This window comes from Protopterus annectens, chromosome 17.part0 (genome assembly GCF_019279795.1).
Source record: "Protopterus annectens isolate FY-2018-M chromosome 17.part0, PAN1.0, whole genome shotgun sequence".
In the NCBI taxonomy this organism is placed as follows: Eukaryota; Metazoa; Chordata; order Ceratodontiformes; family Protopteridae; genus Protopterus; species Protopterus annectens.
Window position 1 is genome coordinate 759,444,061 of NC_056751.1, and position 20,612 is coordinate 759,464,672.

The 20,612-nt window shown below is 38.7% G+C and overlaps 1 protein-coding gene across 4 annotated transcripts in view; it reads left to right on the forward strand.

The window, feature by feature from the left end:
• Positions 1–20,612, forward strand: part of LOC122791658 (branched-chain-amino-acid aminotransferase, cytosolic-like) — a 661,658-nt gene that overhangs the window by 284,118 nt on the left and 356,928 nt on the right. For all 4 annotated transcript variants that reach the window (XM_044059481.1, XM_044059478.1, XM_044059479.1 and 1 more), the window contains exon 2: positions 7,657–7,728. In XM_044059481.1, the coding sequence (XP_043915416.1) occupies positions 7,657–7,728 (72 nt within the window). The remainder of the gene's footprint in view (positions 1–7,656; positions 7,729–20,612) is intronic.

The window sequence follows — 20,612 nt, forward strand, 5'->3', positions numbered from 1 at the left end:
AGTGCAGACAGCTTGTGAAATCAGCATGTTAAAGTGAGTAATACTTTTTAATCAAGCAGCTACATTTAAGTGCACATGTAGTTTTGGAAAGTAACATATAAAATGTGACTTGTACAGTGCAGACAGCTTGTGAAATCAGCATGTTAAACTGAGTAATACTTTTTAATCAAGCAGCTACATTTAAGTGCACATGTAGTTTGGGAACATTTCAGTTGTGTTTCCAGGAATATGTAATCCTATGAGGATAAATCATAAAATATTTACAAATAGTCCTATTATGTATTTATTTTACCTTGTTTAGGTTGTATTTCATTTTAATAACTAAACATTATTTTTTCTTATTATTTGTTATCTGTGAGGCTAAATGCACTTTGCAGATTCACAGTGTCCTTAGAAACTGCAGCAATTGTTTACTGTTGCTATGGCAACGCAAATAGACTGTGAAGAAAGCTTCACTTCTCTTAAGCGACAATACATTTTTCCCTCCTTTTTTATATATATATATATATATATATATATATATATTTGTGAATACTGAAAGGAAATAATTAAAAGGACATATGTACATGAATGGGACATCCCAATAAGCATAACAGTGACTCTCATTAATCTAATAAATATTGTAATAATTAATTAAGTTCACTATTCCAATTAGTCTACCTTAAAACTAGATTATTTTAGACTATTATTTATCTATGTATAGATAGTGAGATATTAAATATATACAGACTATATTAGTATAGTAAATAGGAGAGAATTTAGAAAGGGAGACAAGATGCAGTTAAAATAAATAATGAGAAAAGAGAGAAGAGAGAAAGAAAAGAGAAAATTAAGAGAAAATACACATTTACTATGTATGTTGATTTACAGTATATATATTTTATGTGCTGTATAACCCTCCTTCTGTGAAAGAAAAGTGCCCTGTTTTACATACCTGAGGTAATGTGAAAACTATCATGTGTCATCTATGTTCAAAAAAATATAGATAAAGATCCCAGTAGTTAGTTACCTTTGTTTTAAAATTCCAAGCAGTAAAACTGGTCCTTTAAAGTAATGTTAAAACGATTCATATCATAGTCGATGCTTTGAGAGATTTGGCTGTAACAGTGTCAGTCTTTTGCTTCTTCTTTTTGAAGTCTGTCCAGACATTTGTTTCTTTTGTTCTCTTGAGAGAAGGTGACATCCAATCCATATCTTCTGCTAAAGTAATCATATTATTAGTTTTAATAAATGAAGAGGCTTCCTCTAAGTCAGTTAAAGTCCTCATCTCGTTGGCATACAGTATTCTTCTCTTAGCTGGATATGCAAGTTGTGCCTTGATGTTATTTTGTTTCAGAAACTTCATCATTGGCCACACTTTTTTCCTTTGTTCCATTATTCTAGATGAATAGCCATTATCAAATCTTATCAGGCTCTGTTTATATTTTAGAGGTGCCTTCCTCCAAGCAGATCTTAAAATCAGTTCCTTGTCCAAGTATGAAAGAAATTTGATAATTATTGACCTAGGAGGAGAGTTTGAGTTTGTGGTAGGTTTCCCAAGAGCTCTGTGTGCCCTTTCAATGCCAAAGGAAAGTCCTTCTTTTAAATTTAAAAAGTCAGGGATCCATCTTGATAAGAAGGAAATAATATCCTCACCTTCTGTGTTTACAGGTAATCCAAAAATCCTGATGTTATTTCTCCTCTCCCTATTTTCCAAGTCATCTAATTTATTACCAACCAAGTGTTTTGTTTAAGAAGCAGTTCTTTCCGTTTCCTCTTCCTTAAGTCTGCTTTCTAAGTCATTTAGAGAAATCTCTATTCCTGTTATCCTTGTCTGTTGTTGTTGTAGCATTTCCTTGAGGGTGTCCGCCTGTTTTTGACTGCTTGTTTTAAGATTTTCTAGGTTCTCTTTAAAATCATCCATCTTCAAAGCCAACTCCTGCTGGGTAGATGTCATCTGTTGTAGTTCCTTCTTTAAGGCAGCATCCTGGTGAGAATTCCTTGAGTTGCTCATTTTAACAAGTGAATATATCTCCAAGCTTTTTGACAGGAAATTATTTGTAAAACTTCACCAAAGTTTCTAATTATGTAAATTAGACCTTTATCTATAAGATTTTATACTTTGAAGAAAAAAAAAGAATATTTTTCCTGTCTTATTTAACTAGTTATATGGAGCTCTAAAATACTGCTGCTTACAGTTAGCCATTCAGGCTCCTCCCCAGGACATCTGCTCTTATGGAAAGATTTTACACAACTGTACATTTTTCTGTCCAACCTATCCATCACCTTTTGGGGCCAGTTAGTCTCTCTAAAACTGTAAGTTAGGACAGGGAGAGCAAATTGGTTTATAGTTTGGACTTTAAACCTAGATGTCAACATCATCATCATCAGCCCCTTTTTTCCCATTTTTCTACATTGGGTTGGCATATTGTGTTAACTGTCACCAACTCTTTTGATTCAGTGCCACACTCCTGCCTTCTTCACCACTCATGCCTGACTGTCGCAAATCTTCTTTTACACAATCCATCCACCTCTTTGCTGGATGGTCTTGCTTCCTCTTACCTTCTTCTTGTCTGTCCCAAATCTTCCTCACCAGACTGTCTTCTGCTTTTCTACATGTGCCCAAACCACTGTAATCTGTTCCCTTTGACATTTTCTGCAATTGGAGCTACTTTGGCTTCTGCTTTTATGTCCTCATTTATTCGTCTGTACCACAGTGTGCATCCTATCACCTTTCTCAGGCACTTCATTTCCATCACCTCTAGCTTCTTCAGCTGTTCTGCTTTTACTGCCCAGGTTTCTGTACCATACAGTAGTACTGGTCGCACCACTGTCTTGTACACCTTACTTTTCAGCTTCTTTGGCATTATTTGTCATAGACTACATCTGATATTCTGTGGCATTTGGCTGTAGACCCTCTGATTCTAGCTTTGACCTCTTCATTCAGACTACCCTTTTCCTCAACACCTCCCAGATACTTGAAGCTGTTTACCTGTTCCACTATCTTCCTTTCTATCTCTATTCTCAGCTTCTTCTGATTTCCCTAATTTGCTGCCATTACCACCATCTTATCTGTGCTTAGTTTCATCCAATGTGCCTTCAGATTTGCATTCCATTCTCCTGTCATTTGCTGAAGTTCTAGCTCAGTCTGCCTGCTCTGCCACATCGTCTGCATACAGCAGCTTTGTTGCTCTGACCCCTCCAACCTGTTTGCTAATGTAGTTCATCACCAGTATGACCAGCAGTGGGCTCAGAGCTGAACCCTGGTCTACACCCACTCCCACTGAGAACCTCTCTGTGAGACCGAACAGTGTTCGTACTTGAGTCACTGGGTCCTAGTACATAGCCTGCATTAATTCTACCAATATTTCTGGGACTTCAAACCACTGCAGTACTGCCCAGATCAGCTTTCTTGGAACCTTGTCATATGCTTTCTCCAAGTCTAAGAATGCCCATATGGACTCTCTCCTCATCTCTAGCTTCTTATCAAGTATCTGTCTCATTGCAAACATCGGGTGAATTGTGCTGCAGCCTGATCTGAAGTCTAACTGCTCATCTCCCATCTTACATTGTACTACTCTGTGTATCCATTTATCAGTCACCCTGTCCAGAACCTTCACTCAATGTGTTAGGAGTTTGATGCCTCTGTACTGCCCACAGTTGTGGATGTCCCCTTTGTTCTTGTACACTGGCACGAGTATGCTTATTCTCCAGTCATCTGGGATACACCTATCTCTCCACACTGTTATTAGTACCTTCAGGAGCCATTTCTCCCCTATCTCACCCAACATCTTTATCATATCTGCTGCGACCTCATCTCAGCTTGTTGCTTCCCCTGACTTCATCTTCCTTAGTGCTGTTCTTATTTCTTCTAAGGAGGGCTCCTCTTCTTCTCTCATCGTAGGCTATTTCTGGGGCAGTGCAACTTCTGTGGGTTTCTTCATTCAGAAGCTGCGGGAAATGCTCCTTCCATCTGCCTTTGATGTCCTGTGGACTGGTGAGCAGGTTGTTGCTGGCATTCCTTATGAAGGGTGTTTGGCTATCTTCTATATCTTTGCCTTACAACCTGGTATAGTTTATTTGTGCCCGTTACTGAGTCACTTTCCAGAAGTTGGTAGAGACTTTAGAGCATTAATATTGGAAACATTGTTGACGTCTACTCCTAGATGTCAACAATGTTTTCAATATTAATGTAAGTGTTCTAAATTATCCCTTACTAAGTTTTATTCACGTTTGTTCATGTTTTATTGTTAATCCTTCATCAGTTCCCAGATATTTGTACACTCCCTCTTGCTCAAGTTCTATCACATTCATGTCCCAAACTGAGGTTTCCTTGGTGCTGTAGCTTTCCTGCGTTAAAGGTTGCTTTTGCACATTTATCAAGACCGAATGACATTATCATCTGAAAAAGTTTTGACTACTTGCAGTTGTGCTTTCAGTTACTCATCTGATGAACTGTACAGTTTTAAATCATCTACAAAAAGAAGGTGAGAAGTCTTTCATTTTGTTGTTTTTTGGGAGCCAGATTTGTAGCCATTATCTAAATTAAGTAGACAGTTTAATGGGTTAAGGACAGGACAAAAGAGCAGCAGTGCCAGAGAGTCACCTTGGATATCCCCCTTTGAATTTTTTATCCATGGGAAAATAATTTCTCCTTTATCATGGCTTAACTGCAGAGTGGTTTGCAACTGTTTTATGGTTGCTGTAATGTAATTGATCATTGTAGGGTATACCTTTTAGATTTTTAAACGCTGTTTTATCCATGAATATGGAATCCTGTCAAATGTTTCTGTAATCTATCCATGCCATACTTAAGATTCTTCCCCTTTTCACAGTTCTCCATTATGACTTCAACAACAATCCTTTTGTTCTGTTGCCATAATTGAGTTTTCTTCTAAATGACTATAAACTCTGTCTGCATCAATTCCAGTGTATAGTTTATACGTCGTCGGAAGGCAAGTTATTGGTCTATAGTTGTTTAAGATAGCTTGCAGGTTCGCTGTTAAGTAGGAGTATTGTTTTCGTATTGTTAACTAGATTGGTGTCTGTTCGGGTTGCGCATTATAAATAGTTCTTTTTCATGGCTAAATCTTCATGTAAAGATGTTAATACTTTTAGCCAGAAGTTAGGTACTGCATCTGGGCCTGGGGTTTTCCAGTTAGAGGCTTTTCTTAACTTTGTTTCACTCTCTCTGGCTGTTACTTCATCCCATTTCATATCCTGTACCTTTAAACTTCTTATTCTTTCTTTTACTTCTTCTATCCATTTAGTATCTCTATTATGTTCCACAGGATCTTCCTAGATATTTCTCAAAAATGTATCTATTTCTTCTTTTATTTTTGTGATGTTTCAATTCCTTTTGCCTTGTTTTCCAATTCTCAGTAAAACCTTTTTTGGTCATCAGTAAATTCCTTATTTTATATTTTTCCTTTATATTTATCTGCATATCTTCTAAATTGTTCTGCCTGTGCTGATATATTAATTTATTATTTGCGATAGTGCACGTTAGATCTTAATCTGTTATAATACTGCATGTTGCTCTTATCACCTCTATCTTTCTGAGTATTTTTGTTGATCTGTTCCCTCTTCTAACAGTGACACTTCTTGTGTTAATTGCTTCATAGTTTTCTCTATTCAATACTTCCATGATGGCATTCAATTTCTCCCCTTCCTTTCCCTTACTACTGTTTTTGTGGTAAGACTTTATCTGTTATTAATTTAGCTGCACAGTGATATATCCTATTTACTTCTGTTATATCGCATGACTTTATATGAACAGTCCTAATTACTGTGTTCATTTGTATTATCAAACTTCTGTATATGTTTGTCCAGCTCTATTAAATCAAACTCTTATCTTTGATCATTTTCTTCCAAACTGAGGGCACATTCTTTGTTCTCCATTTCCTGCGGGCATTTTATAGAAAGTTCTAGAGCATCTTCTTGCACCATGTTCTCCGCAGTTTTATCCTGTGTCATCTGTTGTTCTTTCATATGGGAACTCACTGGCCTATCACTCCGCAACGCTGGCTGCGTCAGAATTGCCAGTTTGCTGTTCCTTCCCTTGCTTTAGAACTCCATCTGAACGTTTGTACTGGTTTCCTATTGAACGCTGCAAAGTATCTTCATATGGCAACTGATCAGATGCTTCCTGCTCCACTGATTTCTCCTTAGTTTGGATGTCCATTGTGATGTTATCTGAGTTAAATTTTCTACACTAAATCCTTTACTTCGCAGGTAATCCATAACCTCAGTTTCTGTTTCTTTAACTTCTCCATTACTAATCCTCTTTTCTACTTTTCCTCTTTGTTTTCTTATTTTTTTTATTGTAAAGTTTTCCATGTCTGGATGCCTTTGCCTATATTTGTCTTCAAATATCTTTGGTGCTGCTCTTTTTGTATTTATTAGTTGTGTTTTCTCCTTTGCATACATATTGCACCATATTAAATCTCTTTTTGTTTCCCATGTCCATATTTCTTCTTCATACGTCTCCTGTATTTTTTCCCTACTTTGGGGACTCGTTCATGCTGTGATGTAACCTACTTTAAACTTCATACTAAATCCTTCACTTTGCAAGTATTCTGTAACTTTAGTGTATTTTTTTTTAATTTCTGCTTCACTAATTTTCTGTTCTATGCTCCCTTTTTGTGATCTTATTTTTTACTGTGAAATTTTCCATAATGCGATGCCTTTGCCTGTTTTTCTCTTCAAATATCTTTGGGGCTGCCTTTTTTGTGTCGAGTAGTTTGGCTTTCTCCGATGCATAAATATTGCAGAATATCATATCTCTCTCTTTCTGATGTCCACATTTCTTTTTTGTACCTTTAAAAGTCTGCAGGATTTTTTCTTTATATTTTTGCACTTCCTCGGTTGTTGCTTTTTCCATACAGCCCAAGGTTTCTTGCTCTTTATAGTATTTTTCATGGATCTGTTGTGCTAATGAACACAAATTTACATTTGAAGCTTCTGACAGTTTTTCTTTTGAAGTATTTTTTTCTCCTCTATTTTCTCTCTTAATCATTTTGTATATTTTCTGTCTGGTAATTCTGGGCTTCATGGACAATGGTAACAATACATAATTTCTTTCTTATTCTCAGTAGTCCACTCTATCGTCTTTATGGCTCTTTTTTGGCCTGTTTTGTGATTTTTGTGGATTACTACTTGCTTTTACAACAGGGGTGCCATCCTCTCCAGGTCTGGCCTAGCCCCATCTTGAGGATTCTACACGGTCATTTTTTTCCAGTTCTGGCACCAGTGTACCTACCGGGATTGGGCACTTCTTATCCTGGGTCTTGTGTACCCAGCTGTCTTTTTTTATTTTTTAACCTACTTCTGTCCCTGGTATAGGCTATATAAAATGCAGTGTATATATCGGTGTCATCTTGGTGAGATTTTGTAAACAGAAAAAAAAAAAAAAAACGGTCTACCTTGTGAAGGTACTCATCAACACTTGAGGATGCATTCAGTTCCAGCAGTACTACTCTCCTTTGCTTGCTGACTTATCTCTCCATTTGGACCCCTTTGTACTGTCTATTCCTTGTGCTTATAATGGTACTTACCTAAACCTTGTACTGAATGAATGCATTATCATTTCTTAATGATTATACTGTCTGTTGACTTTAACCTTTATACAATAATGCCAGTATCAGAATTTTTGAATCTTTTTTTTTTTCTTTGCAGGTTTTCTCCAAGAGATTATGTCTTCAGGGTTCACTTTTCAAGTCATGTAGGCTTGTTAGCACTATGTTTAAGGTAAGTGTGTTGCATATATGTTTAAATTCCTACCGTTATCTATTTTTTCAGTATTCTCTTCCTGTGCTGCTATCTTGGTTATCGTGTAACACCACAGTTGTCAGGTCTTATGAGAGTCTGCATCTTGTTTTGTTCATTGCATTTCACATGAAGAGTGAAGGCACGTGCCTAAACAGAGTGGTGCTGAACAGACGGATGTATACATTTCACTTTGTATTTGCTTAGCTTTAAAGATGAAACTTATTTTTCCAACACATTCTGTTGCAGAAATCTATGTAAGAATTTTTTTTATTTAGGTGTATATAACTTTCTACTGGTACTAAAATTTATTTCATTTGTATTATTTTTTGCATTTCTTCCTATCTAGTCCTCTGCAGTCCACAGTTGTTCTCACTGATTCCACAGTTGCTGCTTACTGGGTACCCCAGAAGTGGCTCTCCACCAGATGGGCCCCTAACTCTTCAAGAATTGAACCTCACAGCAACTCATTCTTAGGCCCAGGAGGCAAGGAATCCTAGAGGTGGTAGAAAACATGGAATTGGGAGCCATTATAAATGCTGCAGACAGTCATAGACCCTCAGGTATGGGAGTAGTTAGTGTAGTGACGTTAGGACGTCGTTGCTACCCCCTCTGCTTAATAAGAGATCTATGAGACTCCTGATCTTCACTGAACGTTACACAGGTATCTGGTGTCCCTCAGTCCTTTCTTTGGGATAGCAGAGGTGGCCATCAATTGTTTCACTGTATTTCCCCTGTGGTCAACCTTTCGCACTTCATGAGTCTCTTCCTGAATTCAAAGGGGTATTTCATTTATTTAGCTGACAGCTAACAAAACATTATATTGTAAAATCATTCTGTGCCATAATAAATCTGTTGGGCTGTAGATAGGGTGACTTTGGAAAAACAAGACAACACCTCCGAACTAGGAGGAGGAGGAGTGAACGACAGTAGGAAGATTAAAACTGATGTCACAGTGTTAGCATCCCTTTGTGTAAAACAAATTGTCACAACATTATAAAGGAGAGTGTATGAGATTTCTTAAAGGAGGTAGGTGTACCACAAGGGAGGACAGTAAGTGAGATACCAATAGTATTAATCAAAACACGATACAGGGAAGGCAGTTGCAACAGCAAACAGAGGAACATAAGCTGCATATAATAAAGGCTGTTAAATGAGGGAAGAAATGAAATTTACATTTCACAATCATTGATATACTGCATAGCATGTTCATAAGGATCGTTGCATATGATGAGCTCACAAGCATTGATATACTGCATAGCATGTTCATAAGGATCGTTGCTGCATATGACGAGCTCACAAGCATTGATATACTGCATAGCATGTTCATAAGAATCGTTGCTGCATATGACGAGCTCACAAGCATTGATATACTGCATAGCATGCTCATGAGCATCGTTGCTGCGTATGACTAGCTCACAGGTATTGATATACTGCATAGGATGTTCATAAGGATCACTGCTGCATATGACGAGCTCACAAGCATTGATATACTACATAGCATGTTCATGAGGATCGTTGCTGCATACGACGAGCTCACAAGCATTGATATACTGCATAGCAGGTTCATAAGGATCATTGATGCATATGACAAGCTCACAAGCATTGATATACTGCATAGCATGTTCATAAGGATCGTTGCTGCATATGACAAGCTCACAAGCATTGCTATACTGCATAGCAGGTTCATAAGGATCATTGCATATGATGAGCTCACAAGCATTGATATACTGCATAGCATGTTCATAAGGATCGTTGCTGCATATGATGAGCTCACAAGCATTGATATACTGCATATCAGGTTCATAAGGATCGTTGCTGCATATGACGAGCTCACAAGCATTGATATACTGCATAGCATGTTCATAATGATCGTTGCTGCATATGATGAGCTCACAAGCATTGATATACTGCATAGCATGTTCATAAGGATCATTACTGCATATGACGAGGGATAAAGCTGGTTGCAGATTTCTGTCTCCTTGCTAGATCTTTTGCAGTAGTTGGATGTCTCCGTAGGTGTCCAGCTGCAACGTTTAACCAGAGTCAATAGAAACAACCTTCTTGTGAAGAAGAAACAGAAAAGGACAACTCTCCTTTTTTGTCTGTAAAGTGGATAGTTGATGATGTAATTGAATAACTTGTTGGCTGTTTCTCCAAAAATATTTGAAAACATTTGGAAAAAAAATATTTTCTTCTGGCATTGTACTCTGTATTGTTTTAAGTGAAAATGCACTTAAAAAGTGTTCTTTTTTGTTGTAGAATTCCTCCCATGACATTCACAGGGTACGTTTACCAACGTGAAGTCTTGCAGTTAAGGAGATGAACTCTGGAAGGTAATCATAGTAGCTCATTATTAACTTTGGGAGGTAATTGTGGTAGCTTATTATTAACTTTGGGAGGTAATCATGGTAGCTTATTATTAACTTTGGGAGGTAATCATGGTAGCTTATGTAAATTTACCAATGTGAAGTTTTGCAGTTAAGGGGATGAACTTTGGGAGGTAATGGTAGCTTATGTAAATTTACCAATGTGAAGTCTTGCAGTTAAGGAGATGAACTTTGGGAGGTAATCATGGTAGCTCATTATTAACTTTGGGAGGTAATCATGGTAGCTTACTATTAACTTTGTGAGGTAATTGTAGCTTATTATTAGCTTTGGGAGGTAATAATCATGGTAGTTCATTATTAACTTTGGGAGGTAATCGTGGTAGCTTATTATTAACTTTGGGAGGTGATCATGGTAGCTCATTATTAACTTTGGCAGGTAATCATGGTAGCTTATTATTAACTTTGGGAGGTAATCATGGTAGCTTATTATTAACTTTGGGAGGTAAACATGGTAGCTCATTATTAACTTTGGGAGGTAATCATGGTAGCTTCTTATTAACTTTGTGAGGTGATCATGGTAGCTCATTATTAAATCTGGGAGGTAATCATGGTAGCTTATTATTAACTTTGGGAGGTGATCATGGTAGCTCATTATTAACATTGGGAGGTAATCATGTAGCTTATTAACTTTGGCGGGTAATCATGGGTAGCTTATTATTAACTCTGGAGGTAATCGTGGTAGCTTATTAAACTCTTGGAGGTAATCGTGATAGCTTATTAAACTCTGGGAGGTAATCATGGTAGCCTATTAACTTTGGGAAGTAATCGTGGTAGCTTATTAACTTTGGGAGGTGATCGTGGTAGCATATTATTAACTTTGGGAGGTAATCGTGGTAGCTTATTATTAACTTTGGGATGAGATCGTGGTAGCTTATTAATTTTGGGAGGTGATCGGGGTAGCTTATTATTAACTTTGGGGGGTAATCATGGTAGCTCATTAGTAACATTGGGATATAATCATGTAGCTTATTAACTTTGGCAGGTAATCATGGGTAGCTTATTATTAACTTGGGAGGTAATCTTGGTAGCTTATTAAACTCTTGGAGGTAATCGTGGTAGCTTATTAAACTCTGGGAGGTAATCATGGTAGCCTATTAACTTTGGGAAGTAATCGTGGTAGCTTATTAACTTTGGGAGGTGATCGTGGTAGCATATTATTAACTTTGGGAGGTAATTGTGGTAGCTTATTATTAACTTTGGGAGGTGATCGTGGTAGCTTATTATTAACTGGGTGGTGATCATGGTAGCTTATTAACTTTGGGAGGTGATCGTGGTAGCTTATTAACTTTGGGAGGTAATCATGGTAGCTTATTATTAACTTTGGGAAGTAATCATGGTAGCTTATTAACTTTGGGAGGTAATCATGGTAGCTTATTAACTTTGGGAGGTGATCGTGGTAGCTTATTATTAACTTTGGGAAGTAATCATGGTAGCTTATTAACTTTGGGAGGTGATCGTGGTAGCTTATTAATTTTGGGAGGTGATCATGGTAGCTTATTATTAACTTTGGGAGGTAATCATGGTAGCTTATTATTAACTTTGGGAGGTAATCATGGTAGCGTATTAACTTTGGGAGGTAATCGTGGTAGCTTATTATTAACTTTGTGAGGTAGCCATGGTAGCTTAACTTTGGGAGGTAATCATGGTAGCTTACTATTAACTTTGGGAGGTAATCATGGTAGCTTATTATTAACTTTGGGAGGTGATCGTGCTAGCATATTATTAACTTTGGGAGGTAATTGTGGGTGCTTATTATTAACTTTGGGAAGTGATCGTGATAGCGTATTAACTTTAGGAGGTAATCGTGGTAGCTTATTATTAACTTTGGGAGGTAATCATGGTAGCTTATTATTAACTTTGGGAGGTAATCATGGTAGCTTATTATTAACTTTGGAAGGTAATCTTGGTAGCTTATTAACTTTGGGAGGTAATCGTGGTAGCTTATTAACTTTGGGAGGTGATCGTGGTAGCTCATTATTAACTTTGGGGGTAATCATGGTAGCTTATTATTAACTTTGGGAGGTAATCGTGGTAGCTTATTAAACTCTGGGAGGTAATCGTGGTAGCTTGTTAACTTTGGGAGGTAATCGTGGTAGCTTATTATTAACTTTGGGAGGTGATCGTGGTAGCATATTATTAAGTTTGGGAGGTGATCGTGGTAGCTTATTATTAACTTTGGAAGGTGATCGTGGTAGCTTATTAACTTTGGGAGGTGATCATTGTAGCTTATTAACTTTGGGATGAGATCGTGGTAGCTTATTAATTTTGGGAGGTGATCGTGATAGCTTATTAAACTCTGGGAGGTAATCGTGGTAGCTTGTTAACTTTGGGAGGTAATCGTGGCAGCTTATTATTAACCTTGGGAGGTAATCGTGGTAGCTTATTATTAACTTTGGGAGGTAATCATGGTAGCTTATTAACTTTGGGAGGAGATCGTGGTAGCTTATTAATTTTGGGAGGTGATCGTGGTAGCTTATTAATTTTGGGAGGTGATCGTGGTAGCTTATTAATTTTGGGAGATGATCATGGTAGCTTATTTACTTTGGGAGGTGATCGTGGTAGCTTATTATTAACTTTGGGAGGTGATCGTGGTAGCTTATTATTAACTTTGGGGAGGTAATCATGGTAGCTTATTATTAACTTTGGGAGGTAATCGTGGCCAACGTGAAGTCTTGCAGTTAAGGAGATTAATTTTACGAGGTAATCATGGTAGCTTATGTAAATTTACCAACGTGAAGTCTTGCAGTTAAAGAGATTAATTTTGCGAGGTAATCGTGGTAGCTTATGTAAATTTACCAACGTGAAGTATTGCAGTTAAGGAGATGAACTTTGGGAGGTAATCATGGTAGCTTATTATTAACTTTGAGGGGTGATCGTGATAGTTAACTTTGGGGAGGTAATCATGGTAGCTCATTAACTTTAGGAGGTAGTCAGGGTAGCTTATTATTAACTCTAGGAGGTTATTGTGGTAGCTTATTAACTGGGAGGTAGTCGTGGTAGCTTATTATCTTTGGGAGGTAATCATGGTTGCTTATTAACTTTGGGAGGTAATCATGGTAGCTTATTATTAACTTTGGGAGGTGATCGTGCTAGCATATTATTAACTTTGGGAGGTAATCGTGGTAGCTTATTGTTAACTTTGGGAAGTGATCGTGATATCTTATTATTAAGTTTGGGAGGTAATCGTGGTAGCTTATTATTAACTTTGGGAGGTAATCATGGTAGCTTATTAACTTTGGGAGGTAATCTTGGTAGCTTATTAACTTTGGGAGGTAATCATGGTAGCTTATTAACTGTGGGAGGTGATCGTGGTAGCTTATTATTAACTTAGGGAGGTAATCATTGTAGCTTATTATTAACTTTGTGAGGTAATCATGGAAGCTTATTATTAACTTTAGGAGGTAATCACGGTAGCTTAATATTAACTTTGGGATGTAATCGTAGTAGCTTATTATTAACTTTGGAAGATAATCGTGGTAGCTTATGTAAATTTACCAACGTGAAGTCTTGCAGTTAAGGAGATTAGTTTTGCGAGGTAATCATGGTAGCTTATTATTATCTTTGGGAGGTAATCATCGTAGCTTATTATTAACTCTGGGAGGTAATCATGGTAGCTTATTATTAACTTTAGGAGGTAATCGTGGTAGCTTATTATTAACTTTGGGAGGTAATCATGGTAGCTTATGTAAATTTACCAACGTGAAGTCTTGCAGTTAAGGAGATGAACTTTGGGAGGTAAACATGATAGCTTATTATTAACTTTGGGAGGTAATCGTGGTAGCTTATTATTAATTTTGGGAAGTGATAGTGGTAGCTTATTAATAACTTTGGGAGGTGATCACGGTAGCTTATTATTAACTTTGGGAGGTAATCATGGTAGCTTATTATTAACTTTGGGAGGTAATCATGGTAGCTTATTAACTTTATGAGGTAATCGTGGTAGCTTATTTACTATGGGAGGTAATCATGTTAGCTTATTATTAACTTTGGGAGGTGATCGTGGTAGCTTATTATTAACTTTGGCAGGTAATCGTGGTCGCTTATTATTAACTTTGGGAGGTAATCATGGTAGCTTATTATTTACTTTGGGAGGTAATCATGGTAGATGCTTATTAACTTTGGGAGGTGATCATGGTAGCTTATTATTAACTTTGGGAGGTAATCATGGTAGCTTATTAACTTTGGGAGGTAATTGTGGTAGCTTATTATTAACTTTGGGAGGTGATTCTGGTAGCTTATTATTAACTTTGGGAGGTAATCGTGGTAGCTTATTATTAACTTTGGGAGGTAATCATGGTAGCTTATTATTAACTTTGGGAGGTGATCATGGTAGATGCTAATTAACTTTGGGAGGTGATCATGGTAGCTTATTATTAACTTTGGGAGGTAATCATGGTAGCTTATTAACTTTGGGAGGTAATTGTGGTAGCTTATTTACAATGGGAGGTAATCATGTTAGCTTATTATTAACTTTGGGAGGTGATCGTGGTAGCTTATTATTAAATTTGGGAGGTAATCGTGGTAGCTTATTATTAACTTTGGGAGGTAATCGTGTTAGCTTATTATTAACTTTGGGAGGTGGTCGTGGTAGCTTATTATTAACTTTGGCAGGTAATCATGGTAGCTTATTAACTTTGGGAGGTAATCATTGTAGCTTATTATTTACTTTGGGAGGTAATCATGGTAGCTTATTAACTGTAGGAAGTGATCATGATAGCTCATTATTAACTTTGGGAGGTAATCGTGGTAGCTTATTTTTAACTTTGGGAGGTAGTCATGGAAGCTTATTATTAACTTTAGGAGGTAATCATGGTAGCTTAATATTAACTTTGGGATGTAATCGTAGTAGCTTATTATTAACTTTGGGAGATAATTGTGGTAGCTTATGTAAATTTACCTACGTGAAGTCTTGCAGTTAAGGGGATGAACTTTGAGAGGTAATCTTTGTAGCTTATGTAAATTTACCAACGTGAAGTCTTGTAGTTAAGGAGATGAACTTTGGTAGGTAATCATGGTAGCTCATTATTATATTTGGGAGGTAAGTGTGGTAGCTTATTATTAACTTTGGGAGGTGATCAGGGTAGCGTTTTATTATGGGTATTCTGCTGGTAGAAGGACATTAGCATAGAGAAATAAAACGTTACAGGGTTTACTTGAACCTAGAAACCCTTTACCTTTAATTCCTTCTCATCCGTTATTTTCACTGTCCTGCTCAATTTTTAATAGTTAAACATTAAAAAAGTGGATAGCAGTCGCAGCACAAAGTTAAAAAGTTTAAGAAGATGGAAGTCTGTAGGCAGCTGTAAGAAGACCAACCTGAAGATGTGACCAGGGCAACCTGACCTTGCACAGATCATGCTCTGGCTAGTTTCTCTGTTTCAGAAGAAGATATCCACACCATGTTTTTGTTACACCCGCACCCCACTGCTGGTATTTTGGGGATTGTAGCAGGACAAATAGTATTGCAGATGGCCGACTTGTTTACAGCAGCTTTGATTAATCGTGTATGATGGTCAAAAGGTTTTCTCCCACCCGGTAGAATCTCATCCTCTAAGCCCCAGTAAGTCTTGTAATGCAGTCGGAGTTTCATCTTCTCCCCTGCGACTTTCCTACTTCTGTAGGGCAGACATCTGGGGATCAGACACTGGGGATTTAGGGTAGCACCAGATTAATGTTGGGTTAATTTATAAGTTCTCTATTGAAATATTGGCACTCCCATTTGCTGAGTGACAAAAAGCTGAAAAAAAAAAAAAAAAAAATCACAGGAGAAGAACGAATCTTGACAATTGATCTCGTCTTTAAAACTATGGCTTCTCAAACTTAGTATTTGCAAGTCTGATCTTTCTGCCATTCAGTCTGCACATTTCAGGACTTGCTGTAGCAGGTTCCAACATTTCAAATAGTTAACATATTTGTAGAGAGTATGGATGGAGTTGTTGGACAATAGCATCCCTGATATCATTAGAGGCTTTGACTTTTCATTATACTGCATTGGCATGGGAATGGTTTAGGTTGATGAAGTAGGCTTTGGCTTCTTCACCTTCTAGACCTTCACCTTCAGGAGTTTTAAATGAGAGAAAGGGTTCCTCCTCTTCTTCTCTACTTGTCCTTCATCGATTTTGAAGAAAATGATGAGGCTTAAGCTTGTTGCTGTGTTGCATATTCTGTAGATGATGGCACTGAAGATCCATCCATTGGCTGCATCATAAATTTTATGAAATGATGTTTTAAATGGGCTACTAAACCCATATTCTCTTTCAAAATTTGATGTGCTAAACTAGTGATGCTTCTGCGACCCACAACACTTCCCTATTATTGATTCCTTGCAATAAAATTTTCTTTGAAACCTGATTCTCATCTGGCTTCCCCAAAGAATCCCTGTAGAGTCTACATTGCTCAGGAGCAAGATGCATTTCTTTATAAAGACACGCTAGTTGACTCTGCATTTATAGACCTATCTACTCCTAAAGTGGGAGGTGTCAAAGAAAACAGTCTGAGCATAGACCTATCTCCGTGTCAAAGAAAACAGTCTGAGCATAGACCTATCTCCTCCTAACGTGGGAGGTGTCAAAGAAAACAGTCTGAGCATAGACCTATCTCCTCCTAAAGTGGGAGGTGTCAAAGAAAACAGTCTGAGCATTTTTTTTCTAATAAACAGAGGGACTCTATCTAGGGATGCCATTGTCCTCCACTACTCAAACCTCATTAGGCCAGTCATTGAATATAATGCCCCCTTTGGCATGTATCTGTCCAGACACCTGCAACAGCTGGAATGCCCAAAGAGACACCTTACTAAAAGATACAAGACCTAAACAATATGTCTTAGAAGGACCGACTCAAAGCCCTGTCACTATACTTGGTATCCTAAAGACTGCTAAGAGGTGACCTGTGTCTGGCATACAAGGCACATCAACAAGTCAAATGGCATGAGAAATAATCTGTTTAGGGAAATAAACTGCTTCTGCAACTTCAACAGAGTGGTTTGGAGGTATGGGTATATTTCACAGATGATACTGCTGCTATAAAACAGACTCCCTCATCCACATAGAACAAAGTGCATCCCCCTCCATTTTCAAGGACATCTTAGATCTTTGGATGGAAAACAGAACATTTACCCCAAGACTGCCCCCTGCACTACTAATGGACAGATGCCGCTCCTAAATGCATTAACTTATGCATGGGTCCCCTCAGAATTATCTATGGTATGATCCCAGTTATTCTCATTATGGTTAATATATAATTATTGACCATGTGGGATGGGTAAGGTCAATCTATAACCCAGTGGGATAGGTTATTTGAAACACAAAAAGGGAAATGAGCTAGTCTTAAAATGTCCACAAGGGCAGCTAACCAAGTATTTACTTACGAACCTATGAAGATGTGGTCTGAGCCTTGGGTTTGGGATGACAACATGTACAGCTACTACTTTTTCAGTTATTTTACTGTCGCAACCCATATATATTACAAGGGTAAGATCATCAAACAAATGGAAGGTACAGCACAATGTATTCACGATGCTTCTATTAAACAAGATGGTGATGAAGTAGGCTTAAACTGTGGACAAAGCAAGTTCACATGTTCATAGGTTCATACTAGGCTATCTGCCCTAGGGCATTTATAAGCCTAGCCAGAGTGTGTATGGCTTTTGCCACCCATTTTAAATTAATTTTGCTATGCCCTTTTTTGAGGTTAGTATACTGTGCCTCTGTCTAACAGTGACACAGAAGTGATACCTGGGGTAAACCTATGATCTCCCATCCACTCATCAAGATTCCTCTTGAAGAGAGTCAATGAGGGACTCTGCCTAACCTGGACTGGGATTTTATTCCAGAGTGAAGGGAGCCTCTGTGTTATGAATCTGTCCCTCCAGCATGTCCTATTTATTTCAGTGCTGAGGTTCAAGTCTCTCAAGCACTTAGCTCGATGGGATTTGGATTTTCTGAGGTGCAGCATGTCCATTAATTCCGGGTTGGACATGGCTTTATACGTCAGGCACAGATCGCCTCTGAGCAGGCGGTATGCCACTAAGTAGAGCTGGAGTTTCTTTAACCGGGAAGCATATGGCATCTGTTTGAGCCCTTTGATCCTCTTGGTGAGGTACTTTTGGGGTCTTTCCAGTTGCTACAGGTGTCTGGTAAGGTACATCCCAAAATGGGCATTGTACTCAATTATGGGCCTTATGAGGGATGAGTAAAGAGGCACGATGACCTCCCCTGATCTAGATGTGAATCCCTTCGTGATTAGGTGGGCTGTATAAAATGTTTTTCTAACCACTTTGGCCACGTGGTTGTCAAATGAGAGATTGCTATCAACTTGGGTCCCCAGGTCCCTAATTACTTCTTCTCTACTTAATGGATTACCACCTATGTGGTAATTTGTGAGCACTTTGTTTTTGCCAAAGGGGATGACTATACACTTTTTGGCATTTAGCTTGAGGCCATGGCTCTGGCACCAGTTGTCTGTTTCTATGAGGCCCTTTTGGAGGATGCTTGTGTCAGCTGGAGAGTCGATTATGGCGCCCAGTTTGCAGTCATCTGCGAACTTGGTCAGCCACAGTCCTTCCGTGTTGGCCTGTACCTCCGAGAAATATATACCGAACAAGAGAGGTCCCAGGACTGAGCCTTGTGGGATGCCACTTGTAACTGGTTTGGAGTCTGACATGGCTCCAGCAATTCTAACCATGTGGGTTCTGTCCTTGAGCCAGTTGGCAAACCATCTAGTGACATAGGGGTTTATATTTAAGATGGTGAGCTTATCTATAATGCCTGAGTGGGGTATTGTATCGAAGGCTTTTGCGAGGTCCAGGTAGGCTGTGTGGACCACCTTCCCCTCGTCAATGGCCTTGGTGACTCTTTCAAAGAAATCAACCAGGTTTAAGAGGCAGGATCTGCCCTTAACAAAGCCGAACTGGGTAGGATCCAGTGTCTGTAGGTCCCCAATATCTTTATTTATGAGGTCCATGATGATCCTTTCCATAGCTTTGCAGACCAAGCTAGTCAGGCTTATGGGGCGATAGTTTCCAGGATCCGTTGAGGCACCACCTTTGTGGAGAGGGACCACTGTTGCTGTACGCCACTCCTTGGGTACATATCCTGTAGTAAGGCTGAGACTGAACAGTAGTTTTATGTTTGGGTTTAGCTCTTCTTGGAGTTCATATAGGACGCAGCCTGGGACACCGTCTGGTCCCAGTGATGCTGTGTTTTTTGCTTTGGAGAGGGCAGCTCTTACCTGAGCATCTGAGATGTCAGGGGGGCAGCACTCTGCTGGGATAGATATTTGCCCTTTTGGTGGGGAGGCGGGGGAGAAGTTTGCACTGAACCTGTCACCTTGGATGTTGGCAATGTTTGTGGGTTCGGTGAATTTTTTGTCATTTTGGACTAATTCTGAGCATATCTGGGAATTCCCACCCAGGTTCCTAACATAACTAAAGAAAGCCTTGTGATTATCCTTAGTGTCCTGTGCAATTTTTCTCTCGAAGCTGGCCTTAGACGATTTTATGAGTGCCCGTAGTTTTTTGCTAATACTGATCAGTGATGCCTTCCCTTTTTGGGATTTTGCTCTATCATGTAGTAGCTTCCTCCTTCTGTTGTATAGTTTGTTTATGGCTGGGGTCCACCAGACAGGACGTCTGCCTTTGGAGGATTGGGTCTTGGTTTTATTTGGGATTGCATGATCCATGCATTCCTGAAGGTGTTCATAGAATGCATTTATAAAGGATTCTGCGGTCTGGGCCATATTTTCCACAGGCCCGGGGGCTTTGAAGGATTCCACCTCGGTTTTGAGGGTGTGAAATTTGCTTTAGAGAAGTTTTTCACTGTGGTTTTCAGGGCAGAGGGTGGAGTCGGGATGTAAATATCCAGTGAGATTAGTTTATGGTCTGATCTTACCAGTGAGGGATACACTTCTGGTCTGGAGCATAGAGTCCCCATGTTGGTGATGATCAGGTCCAGTATGTTTTCCCCTCTTGTGGGAGTGGTAACAAGTTGTTCCATAGCATTTGAGTTTATAAATTCTAGGAACCTTTGGGCTAGGGTGTTGGAGCTAGAGTAATGCTCCCAGTCTATGTTTGGGTAGTTGAAGTCGCCCAATATAATGGTGTTTGGAGAGACCTTCATATTTTCCAGTGTTCTCAGGAAGGCCGAGTGGGGTTCCTCGGTTTGGGAGGGTGGTCTGTAGCAGGCTATAAACTGGAAGGCAGTTTTACCCACTGTTATTTGCACATGGATAGTCTCTGATGCTTCGTGCTGTGCCACCAACCTGGAGGTGTGGGTATCTTTGATGAATATTGATACTTTCTTTCCTTTTGTGGTTCAGTCCAAGTTTTGGGGCCGAAAAGCATGGTATGAGGTATAACCTGGTAGTGCTGGGGTGCTCTTGGGAGCCTTGAACCAGGTTTCTGTTACTGCACAGATATCGATGTTCTCCATGCTAAGGAGAGTTTCGAGTGCATCTTGAGGTTTAGACTTCTGGTGTTGA